The 12,056-nt window shown below is 45.5% G+C and overlaps 1 protein-coding gene across 1 annotated transcript; it reads right to left on the reverse strand.

Annotated features, from left to right (window-relative positions):
* Positions 1-26: 26 nt before the first annotated feature.
* Positions 27-7,140, reverse strand: LOC128783392 (exportin-7-like; the record flags this gene model as incomplete). Its single annotated transcript, XM_053934032.1, has 3 exons — positions 7,057-7,140; positions 4,738-4,831; positions 27-215 (listed from the first exon to the last, which is right to left on the reverse strand). Coding segments are annotated over exons 1-3 (367 nt in total), but the record flags the coding sequence as incomplete, so codon positions are not given.
* Between the last annotated feature and the right edge of the window lie 4,916 nt (positions 7,141-12,056).

Below are 12,056 nucleotides of genomic sequence, written 5' to 3' on the forward strand. Positions count from 1 at the left end.
TTTTGACAGATTTGGGTGCATTTTGCTGACTCCAGGAGGACAGCCCACCTGCAGGAAGCGCGTGACGTCGTTGATGACGTTCCTGAAGACGTACTCGTCCTTCTGGCAGTCGAACCAGCCCAGCTTGGTGATCCTGGCGTAGAGCTGGATCAGCGCCTGCGTCACGAACGTCGCCAGCTTCGGCCTCGTGGCCAGGTAGTTCAGCACATAATTCCCTGGAAAACGGGGAAAAGATGGAGCTGGAGGCAAAATCCAGCCCCGGGGGAAAGGGGCAGCTCGGGTGGAGGAAAGGTCGGGAAGAAGAGAGAAATGTTGGGGTTTATTTGGGAATTGAAGATGCTGGAAAAAGGGGGGATTTAATCCTGGGAAAGGGTTGGATTTGGTCCTGGAAAAAAGCTGGATTTGGTCCTGGAATAAACCTGGAAAAGGGTTGGATTTGGTCCTGGAATAAACCTGGGAAAGGGCTGGATTTGGTCCTGGAATAAACCTGGGAAAGGGTTGGATTTAACCCTGGGAAAGGGCTGGATTTAACCTTGGAAAAGGGCTGGATTTAACCCTGGAATAAACCTGGAAAAGGGCTGGATTTAACCTTGGAATAAACCTGGGAAAGGGCTGGATTTAACCCTAGAAAAGGGTTGGAATTAACCCTGGGAAAGGGTTGGATTGAGCCCTGAAATAAACCTGGAAAAGGGCTGGATTTAACCTTGGAATAAACCTGGGAAAGGGCTGGATTTAACCTTGGAAAAGGGCTGGATTTAACCCTGGAATAAACCTGGGAAAGGGCTGGATTTGGTCCTGGAATAAACCTGGGAAAGGGCTGGATTTAGCCCTGGGAAAGGGTTGGAATTAACCCTGGGAAAGGGTTGGATTGAGCCCTGAAATAAACCTGGGAAAGGGCTGGATTTAGCCATGGGACACACTTGGAAAAGGGCTGGATTTGGTCCTGGAATAAACCTGGAAAAGGGCTGGATTTAACCTTGGAAAAGGGCTGGATTTAGCCCTGGGAAAGGGCTGGATTTAACCCTGGAATAAACCTGGAAAAGGGCTGGATTTAACCCTGGAATAAACCTGGGAAAGGGCTGGATTTAGCCCTGGAATAAACCTGGAAAAAGGTTGGATTTAACCCTGGAATAAACCTGGAAAAAGGTTGGATTTAGCTCTGCAAAAGAGTTGGATTTAACCCTGGAAAAGGGCTGGATTTAGCCCTGAAATGAACCTGGGAAAGGGCTGGATTTACCCTTGGAATAAACCTGGGAAAGGGCTGGATTTACCCTTGGAATAAACCTGGGAAAGGGCTGGATTTACCCTTGGAATAAACCTGGGAAAGGGCTGGATTTAGCCCTGGGAAAGGGTTGGATTTAGCCCTGGTAAAAGTGCCACGGAAATCCCAGCAAACTCCCAAGAAATCCAAGGAAAATCCCAAGAAACCCCAAGAAATCCCAGGAAATCCCCAAGAAATCCCAGGAAATCCCCCAGAATTCCCAGGAAATCCCCCAGAATTCCCAGGAAACCCCAGAATTCCCAGGAAACCCCCCCAAATTCCCAGGAATTCCCAGGAAACCCACAGAATTCCCAGGAACCCCCCCCAAATTCCCAGGAAACCCCCAGAATTTCCATGAAACCCCCAGAATTCCCAGGAAACTCCCTGGAATTCCCGGAATTCCCATGAAACCTCCCAGAATTCCCATAAAACCCCCCAGAATTCCCCATTAAATCCCAGAATTCCCATGAAACCCCCAGAATTCCCATTAAACCCCCCCAAATTCCCATTAAATCCCCGAAATTCCCAGGAAACCCCCTGGAATTCCCGGAATTCCCATGAAACCCCCCAGAATTCCCATGAAACCCCCCAGAATTCCCCAGAATTCCCATGAAACCCCTCAGAATTCCAAGGAATTCCCATGAAACCCCCCAGAATTCCCCGGAATTCCCATGAAACCCCTCAGAATTCCCATGAAACCCCCCAGAATTCCCATGAAACCCCCCAGAATTGCCAGGAATTCCCATGAAACCCCCCAGAATTCCAAGGAATTCCCATGAAACCCCTCAGAATTCCCATGAAACCCCTCAGAATTCCCATGAAACCCCCCAGAATTTCCATTAAACCCCCCGGAATTCCCATGAAACCCCCCAGAATTCCCATGAAACCCCCCAGAATTTCCATGAAACCCCCCAGAATTCCCATGAAACCCCCAGAATTTCCATGAAACCCCCCAGAATTCCCCGGAATTCCCATGAAACCCCCAGGAATTCCCATGAAACCCCCAGAATTCCAAGGAATTCCCATGAAACCCCCCGGAATTCCCATGAACCCCCCCAGAATTCCCATGAAACCCCTCAGAATTCCCATGAAACCCCCCAGAATTCCAAGGAATTCCCATGAAACCCCTCAGAATTCCCATGAAACCCCCGGAATTGCCATGAAACCCCCCAGAATTCCCATGAAACCCCCCAGCATTCCCATGAAACCCCCCAGGAATTCCCATGAAACCCCCAGAATTCCCATGAAACCCCCCGGAATTCCCAGGAATTCCCCTGAAAGCCCCGGAATTCCCATGAAACCCCTCAGAATTCCAAGGAAATCCCATGAAACCCCCAGGAATTCCCATGAAACCCCCCAGAATTCCCATGAAACCCCCAGAATTCCAAGGAAATCCCATGAAACCCCCAGGAATTCCCATGAAACCCCCCAGAATTCCCATGAAACCCCAAAATTCCCAGGAATTCCCATTAAACCCCCCCAAAATTCCCATGAAACCCCCCAGAATTGCCAGGAATTCCCATGAAACCCCCCAGAATTCCCATGAAACCCCTCAGAATTCCCATTAAACCTCCCAGAATTCCCCAGAATTCCCATGAAACCCCCGGAATTCCCATGAAACCCCCAGAATTCCCAGGAATTCCCATGAAAACCCCCGGAATTCCCATGAAACCCCCAGAATTCCCAGGAATTCCCATGAAAACCCCCGGAATTCCCATGAAACCCCCCAAATACCCATGAAACCCCCCAAAATTTCCATGAAACCCCCAGAATTCCCATGAAAGCCCCTAAAATTCCCATTAAACCCCCCGGAATTCCCAGGAATTCCCCTGAAACCCCCGGAATTCCCGGAATTCCCATGAAACCCCCAGAATTCCCATGAAACCCCCAGAATTCCCATGAAACCCCTCAGAATTCCCATGAAACCCCCCAGAATTCCAAGGAATTCCCATGAAACCTCCCAGAATTCCCATGAAACCCCCGGAATTCCCCAAATTCCCAGGAAACCCCCGGAATTCCCATGAAACCCCCCAAAATTCCCATGAAACCTCCCAGAATTCCCATGAAACCCCCCAGCATTCCCATGAAACCCCCAGAATTCCCAGGAATTCCCATGAAACCCCCCAAAATTCCCATGAAACCCCCCAGAATTCCCATGAAACCCCCAGGAATTCCCATGAAACCCCCGGAATTCCCAGGAATTCCCCTGAAAGCCCCGGAATTCCCGGAATTCCCATGAAACCCCTCAGAATTCCAAGGAAATCCCATGAAACCCCCAGGAATTCCCATGAAACCCCCCAGAATTCCCATGAAACCCCCAGAATTCCAAGGAAATCCCATGAAACCCCCCAGAATTCCCCGGAATTCCCATTAAACCCCCAGAATTCCCATGAAACCCCCAGGAATTCCCATGAAACCCCCCAGAATTCCCATGAAACCCCCAGGAATTCCCATGAAACCCCCCGGAATTCCCAGGAATTCCCATGAAACCCCAGAATTCCCATTAAACCTCCCAGAATTCCCCAGAATTCCCATGAAACCCCTCAGAATTCCCCAGAATTCCCATGAAACCCCCAAAATTCCCAGGAATTCCCATTAAACCCCCCCAAATTCCCATGAAACCCCCCAGAATTCCCAGGAATTCCCATGAAACCCCCCAAAATTCCCATGAAACCCCCCAGAATTCTCCAGAATTCCCATGAAACCCCCCAGAATTCCCATAAAACCCCCCCAAACTCCCATGAAACCCCCAGAATTCCCCTGAAAGCCCCCAGAATTCCCAGGAATTCCCATGAAACCCCCAGGAATTCCCATGAAACCCCCCAGAATTCCCCGGAATTCCCATGAAACCCCCCAGAATTCCCATGAAACCCCCCAGAATTCCCATGAAACCCCCAGGAATTCCCATGAAACCCCCCAGAATTCCCATGAATTCCCATTAAACCTCCCAGAATTCCCAGGAATTCCCATGAAACCCCCAGAATTCCCATTAAACCTCCCAGAATTCCCAGGAATTCCCATGAAACCCCCCAGAATTCCCCGGAATTCCCATGAAACCCCCCAGAATTCCCCGGAATTCCCATGAAACCCCCCAGAATTCCCATGAAACCCCCAGGAATTCCCATGAAACCCCCCAGAATTCCCCAGAATTCCCATTAAACCTCCCAGAATTCCCAGGAATTCCCATGAAACCCCCCAGAATTCCCATGAAACCCCTCAGAATTCCCCAGAATTCCCATTAAACCTCCCAGAATTCCCAGGAATTCCCATGAAACCCCTCAGAATTCCCATGAAACCCCCCTGAATTCCCATGAAACCCCTCAGAATTCCCATGAAACCCCCCAGAATTCCCATGAAACCCCCAGGAATTCCCATGAAACCCCCCAGAATTCCCCAGAATTCCCATGAAACCCCCCAGAATTCCCAGGAATTCCCAAGAAAGCCCCGGAATTCCCGGAATTGCCGGGCATGCTCACGGATGTCGACGCGCTGCTCCAGGGGCAGGGCGCTGCTGCTGCGCGACACCAGCTTGGTCAGGCAGGTGGCGGCCAGGAGCTGGGAGTAGGAGGACTGGAAAAGAGCAGGGAAAAATGGGAAAAATGGGAAAAATAACGGGGAAATAATGGGGAAAATAATGGGGAAAATAATGGGGAAAAATGGGAAAATAATGGGGAAAATAATGGGGAAAAATGGGAAAATAATGGGGAAATAATGGGGAAAATAATGGGGAAATAATGGGAAAAAATAATGGGGAAATAATGGGGGAAATAATGGGGAAATAATGGGGAAATAATGGGAAAATAATGGGGAAATAATGGGAAAAATAATGGGGAAATAATGGGGGAATAATGGGAAAATAATGGGGAAAAATGGGAAAATAATGGGGAAATAATGGGGAAATAATGGGGAAAAATGGGGAAAAGAATGGGGAAAATAATGGGGAAATAATGGGGAAATAATGGGGGAAATAATGGGAAAAATAATGGGGAAATAATGGGAAAAATAATGGGGAAATAATGGGAAAAATAATGGGAAAATAATGGGAAAAATGGGAAAATAATGGGGAAAATAATGGGGAAATAATGGGGAAATAATGGGAAAAATAATGGGGAAAAATGGGAAAATAATGGGGAAATAATGGGGAAATAATGGGAAAATAATGGGGAAAAATGGGAAAATAATGGGGAAATAATGGGGAAATAATGGGGAAAAATGGGGAAAAGAATGGGGAAAATAATGGGGAAATAATGGGGAAATAATGGGGGAAATAATGGGAAAAATAATGGGGAAATAATGGGAAAAATAATGGGGAAATAATGGGAAAAATAATGGGAAAATAATGGGGAAAAATGGGAAAATAATGGGGAAAATAATGGGGAAATAATGGGGAAATAATGGGAAAAATAATGGGGAAAAATGGGAAAATAATGGGGAAATAATGGGAAAATAATGGGGAAATAATGGGGAAAATAATGGGAAAAATAACGGGGAAATAATGGGGAAAAATGGGAAAAATAACGGGAAAATAATGGGGAAAATAATGGGGAAATAATGGGGAAAATAATGGGAAAGATAATGGGAAAATGGGGGAAAATGGGGAAAAGAATGGGGAAATAATGGGGAAAATAATGGGAAAAATAATGGGGAAATAATGGGAAAATAATGGGGAAAATAATGGGAAAAATAATGGGGAAATAATGGGAAAATAATGGGGAAATAATGGGAAAAATAATGGGGAAAATGGGAAAATAATGGGGAAATAATGGGGAAATAATGGGGAAATAATGGGAAAAATAATGGGGAAATGGGGAAAAATGGGAAAAATAATGGGAAAAATGGGAAAATAATGGGAAAATAATGGGGAAAATAATGGGGAAAATAATGGGAAAAAATAATGGGGAAATAATGGGGAAAGAATGGGAAAAATAATGGGGAAATAATGGGGAAAATAATGGGGAAATAATGGGGGAAATAATGGGGAAAAATAATGGGGAAATAATGGGGAAAATAATGGGGAAATAATGGGAAAAAATGGGGAAAAGAATGGGGAAAATAATGGGGAAATAATGGGGAAATAATGGGAAAAATAATGGGGAAATAATGGGAAAAATGGGAAAATAATGGGGAAATAATGGGGAAATAATGGGGAAAAATAATGGGGAAAAATAATGGGGAAATAATGGGGAAATAATGGGGAAATAATGGGAAAAATAATGGGGAAAATGGGAAAATAATGGGGAAAATAATGGGGAAAATAATGGGGAAAAATGGGAAAATAATGGGGAAAATAATGGGGAAATGGGGGAAATAATGGGAAAATAATGGGGAAAATAATGGGGAAATAATGGGGGAAATAATGGGGGAAATAATGGGAAAAATAATGGGGAAAGAATGGGAAAAATAATGGGGAAATAATGGGGAAATAATGGGGAAAATAATGGGGAATTCCAGGATTTTGGAGAATTTTGGGACGTGGAATTCCAGGATTTTGTGGAATTTTGGGGATGTGGAATTCCATGACCTCGGGCAATTTTTTGGGGAATTTTTGGGGTGTGGAAGTCCATGATTTTGGGGAATTTTTGGGAATATTTTGGGAATATTTGGGAATGTTTGGGAATATTTCGGGAATGTTTACTCACGCTGCCCCGCTCCAGCAGCAGCTGGCACTTGCTCAGGCACTCGGGGCTGTTGTTTAACCCCACCAGGGCATGGAATTCCGGGATTTGGGGGAATTTTTGGGAATTTTCAGGAATATTTTGGGAATTTTCGGGAATGTTTCAGGAATGTTTACTCACGCTGCCCCGCTCCAGCAGCAGCTGGCACTTGCTCAGGCACTCGGGGCTGTTGGTGAACTCCACCAGGGCATGGAATTCCGGCATTTGGGGGAATTTTCGGGAATTTTCGGGAATTTTCAGGAATATTTTGGGAATTTTCGGGAATGTTTCAGGAATGTTTACTCACGCTGCCCCGCTCCAGCAGCAGCTGGCACTTGCTCAGGCACTCGGGGCTGTTGGTGAACTCCACCAGGACATGGAATTCCGGCATTTGGGGGAATTTTTGGGAATTTTCGGGGATTTTCAGGAATATTTCGGGAATGTTTCAGGAATGTTTACTCACGCTGCCCCGCTCCAGCAGCAGCTGGCACTTGCTCAGGCACTCGGGGCTGTTGTTTAACCCCACCAGGACATGGAATTCCGGCATTTGGGGGAATTTTTGGGAATTTTCGGGGATTTTCGGGAATTTTCGGGAATGTTTCGGGAATGTTTACTCACGCTGCCCCGCTCCAGCAGCAGCTGGCACTTGCTCAGGCACTCGGGGCTGTTGTTTAACCCCACTGGGACAGGGAATTCCATGGTTTTGGGGGAATATTTGGGAATTTCTGGGAATGTTTTGGGAATTTTCAGGAATTTTCGGGGATTTTAGGGAATGTTTTGGGAATGTTTCAGGAATATTTCGGGAATGTTTCAGGAATGTTTACTCACGCTGCCCCGCTCCAGCAGCAGCTGGCACTTGCTCAGGCACTCGGGGCTGTTGTTTAACCCCACCAGGACATGGAATTCCGGCATTTGGGGGAATTTTTGGGAATTTTCGGGAATTTTCAGGAATTTTCAGGAATATTTCGGGAATGTTTCAGGAATGTTTACTCACGCTGCCCCGCTCCAGCAGCAGCTGGCACTTGCTCAGGCACTCGGGGCTGTTGGTGAACTCCACCAGGGCATGGAATTCCGGCATTTGGGGGAATGTTTTTGGGAATTTCTGGGAATGTTTTTGGGAATTTCTGGGAATGTTTTTGGGAATTTCTGGGAATGTTTACTCACGCTGCCCCGCTCCAGCAGCAGCTGGCACTTGCTCAGGCACTCGGGGCTGTTGGTGAACTCCACCAGGGCTTTCTCGGCCTGCAGGCGCGTGCCCGTGTCCGTGGTCTCATAGAGCTGCTTGCACAGGTTCTCCAGCTGGGCCAGGCTCTGCGCGAGCACAGAACGTTGGGGAACATTGGGGAACGTTCCATGGGGAACATCGGGGAATATTCCTTGGGGAATATTGGGGAATATTGGGGAATATTCCTTGGGGAATATTGGGGAATATTGGGGAATATTCATTGGGGAATATTTATTGGGGAATACTGGGGAATATTGGGGAACATTTATTGGGGAATATTCATTGGGGAATATTGGGGAATATTGGGGAACATTGGGGAATATTGGGGAATATTGGGGAACATTTATTGGGGAATACTTATTGGGGAATATTGGGGAATATTGGGGAACATTGGGGAATATTTATTGGGGAATATTGGGGAACATTTATTGGGGAATATTGGGGAATATTGGGGAACATTTATTGGGGAAAATTGGGGAACATTTATTGGGGAATATTGGGGAATATTTATTGGGGAATATTGGGGAACATTTATTGGGGAACATTGGGGAATATTGGGGAATATTGGGGAATATTCATTGGGGAATATTTATTGGGGAATACTGGGGAATATTCATTGGGGAATATTGGGGAATATTGGGGAACATTGGGGAATATTTATTGGGGAATATTGGGGAATATTGGGGAACATTTATTGGGGAATATTTATTGGGGAATATTGGGGAATATTGGGGAATATTGGGGAATATTTATTGGGGAATATTGGGGAATATTTATTGGGGAATATTGGGGAATATTGGGGAATATTTATTGGGGAATATTGGGGAATATTGGGGAATATTTATTGGGGAATATTGGGGAATATTTATTGGGGAATATTGGGGAATATTTATTGGGGAATATTGGGGAATATTGGGGAATATTTATTGGGGAATATTGGGGAATATTGGGGAATATTTATTGGGGAATATTGGGGAATATTTATTGGGGAACATTGGGGAACATTGGGGAATATTTATTGGGGAATATTGGGGAACATTTATTGGGGAACATTGGGGAATATTGGGGAACATTTATTGGGGAAAATTGGGGAACATTTATTGGGGAATATTGGGGAATATTTATTGGGGAATATTGGGGAATATTGGGGAATATTTATTGGGGAATACTGGGGAATATTGGGGAATATTTATTGGGGAATATTGGGGAATATTTATTGGGGAACATTGGGGAATATTGGGGAATATTGGGGAATATTGGGGAATATTGGGGAACATTTATTGGGGAATATTGGGGAATATTTATTGGGGAATATTGGGGAACATTGGGGAACATTCCTTGGGGAATATTGGGGAACATTCCTTGGGGAACATTGGGGAACATTCCTTGGGGAATATTTATTGGGGAATATTGGGGAACATTCCTTGGGGAACATTGGGGAACATTCCTTGGGGAATATTTATTGGGGAATATTGGGGAACATTCCTTGGGGAATATTGGGGAATATTGGGGAACATTGGGGAATGGGGAATACTGGGGAATATTTATTGGGGAATATTGGGGAATATTCATTGGGGAATATTGGGGAACATTGGGGAACATTTATTGGGGAAAATTGGGGAACATTTATTGGGGAACATTGGGGAATATTTATTGGGGAATATTGGGGAATATTTATTGGGGAATATTGGGGAACATTTATTGGGGAATATTGGGGAATATTTATTGGGGAATATTGGGGAATATTGGGGAATATTTATTGGGGAATATTTATTGGGGAATATTTATTGGGGAATATTTATTGGGGAATATTGGGGAATATTGGGGAATATTTATTGGGGAATATTGGGGAATATTGGGGAACATTGGGGATATTGGGGAACATTGGGGAATATTGGGGAATATTGGGGAATATTTATTGGGGAATATTGGGGAATATTTATTGGGGGATATTGGGGAATATTTGGGAATGGGGAATGGGGAAATGGGGAATGGGGAAATGGGGGATGGGGGAATGGGGAATGGGGAATGGGGGATGGGGAATGGGAATTGGGGAATGGGGAATGGGAATTGGGGAATGGGGAATGGGGAATGGGGAATGGGGAATGGGGAATGGGAATTGGGGAATGGGGAATGGGGAATGGGGAATGGGGAATGGGGGATGGGGAATGGGGGATGGGGAATGGGGATGGGGGAATGGGGGATGGGGAATGGGGAATGGGGAATGGGAATTGGGGAATGGGGAATGGGGAATGGGGAATGGGGAATGGGGAATGGGGGATGGGGAATGGGGAATGGGGAATGGGGAATGGGAATTGGGGAATGGGGAATGGGGAATGGGGAATGGGGAATGGGGAATGGGGAATGGGGAATGGGGAATGGGGAATGGGGAATGGGGAATGGGGGATGGGGAATGGGGAATGGGGAATGGGAATGGGGAGTGGGAATTGGGGAATGGGGAATGGGGAATGGGGAATGGGGAATGGGGAATGGGGAATGGGGAATGGGGAATGGGAATTGGGGAATGGGGAATGGGGAATGGGGGATGGGGAATGGGGAGTGGGGAATGGGGAATGGGGAATGGGAATTGGGGAATGGGGAATTGGGGAATGGGGGATGGGGGATGGGGAATGGGGGAATGGGGGATGGGGAATGGGAATTGGGGAATGGGGAATGGGGGATGGGGAATGGGGAGTGGGGAATGGGGAATGGGGAATGGGGGAATGGGAATGGGGGATGGGGGATGGGGAATGGGGAATGGGGAATGGGGAATGGGGAATGGGGAATGGGGGAATGGGGAATGGGGAATGGGGAATGGGGAGTGGGGAGTGGGAAAATGGGATAAATGGGAAAATGGGGAAAATGGGGTAAAATGGGGAAAATGGGGAAAACCAGAGGGAAAAGGTGGGAAAAAAATGGGGAAAAATGGGGGAAAAATGGGGAAAAAATGGGGAAAAATGGGGAAAATTGGGATTCAGGGAGGGCAGGGAGCTCCGGGTTGTGCTCGTGGCACTCACCAGGATTTCCCTCCCCTTTCCCTTTTCCCTTTTCCCATGGAATTTCCAGAATTCCCCTCCTTTTCCACCTTTTCCACGTGACAGGAACCTTGCAGGAATTCTTTTTGACAGGAATTCCGCAGGAATTTCCAAGGATTTGACAAGAATTCCACAGGAATTCTTTTTTTGACAGGAATTTTGCAGGAATTCACAGATTTCCAGGGATTTTACAAGAATTCTGCAGGAATTCCTGAGGAATTTTGAGGAATTCTGGAGGAATTTACAGGAATTTTGAGGAATTCTGCAGAAATTTACAGGAATTTTTTAGGAATTCACAGGAATTCTGGAGGAATTTTCAGGAATTCTGGAGGAATTTTGAGGAATTCTGGAGGAATTTTCAGGAATCCTGCAGGAATTTCACAGGAATTTTTCAGGAATTCTGCAGAAATTTTGAGGAATTCACAGGAATTTTGCAAGGATTTTCAGGAATTCTGAAGGAATTTTGAGGAATTTTCAGGAATTCTCCAGGGATTTTCAGGAATTATGCAAGATTTTTCAGGAATTTTCAGGAATTCTAAGGAATTCTGCAGGAATTCTGCAGGAATTTTCAGGAATTCTGCAGGAATTTTAAGGAATTCTGCAGGAATTTTCAGGAATTCAAAGGAATTTTGAGGAATTTGCAGGAATTTCAGGAATTTTCAGTTTCAGTTTCCATCAAATTTCCATCATTTTGGGAGTTTTTAGCCAAAAATTCCATAATTTCCAAAAATTGGGGAGTTCTTATCCATAATTTGCACAAAATTTCCACAATTCCAGGAGTTTTTCTCCATAGTTTTCAAAAATTTGGGAGTTTTTAGCCGTAATTTCCACAAAAATTCCATAATTTGGGGAGTTTTTAGCCATAATTTCCATAAAATTCC

The sequence above is a fragment of the Vidua chalybeata genome, unplaced genomic scaffold, assembly GCF_026979565.1.
Source record: "Vidua chalybeata isolate OUT-0048 unplaced genomic scaffold, bVidCha1 merged haplotype scaffold_300_ctg1, whole genome shotgun sequence".
NCBI classification, from domain to species: Eukaryota; Metazoa; Chordata; class Aves; order Passeriformes; family Viduidae; genus Vidua; species Vidua chalybeata.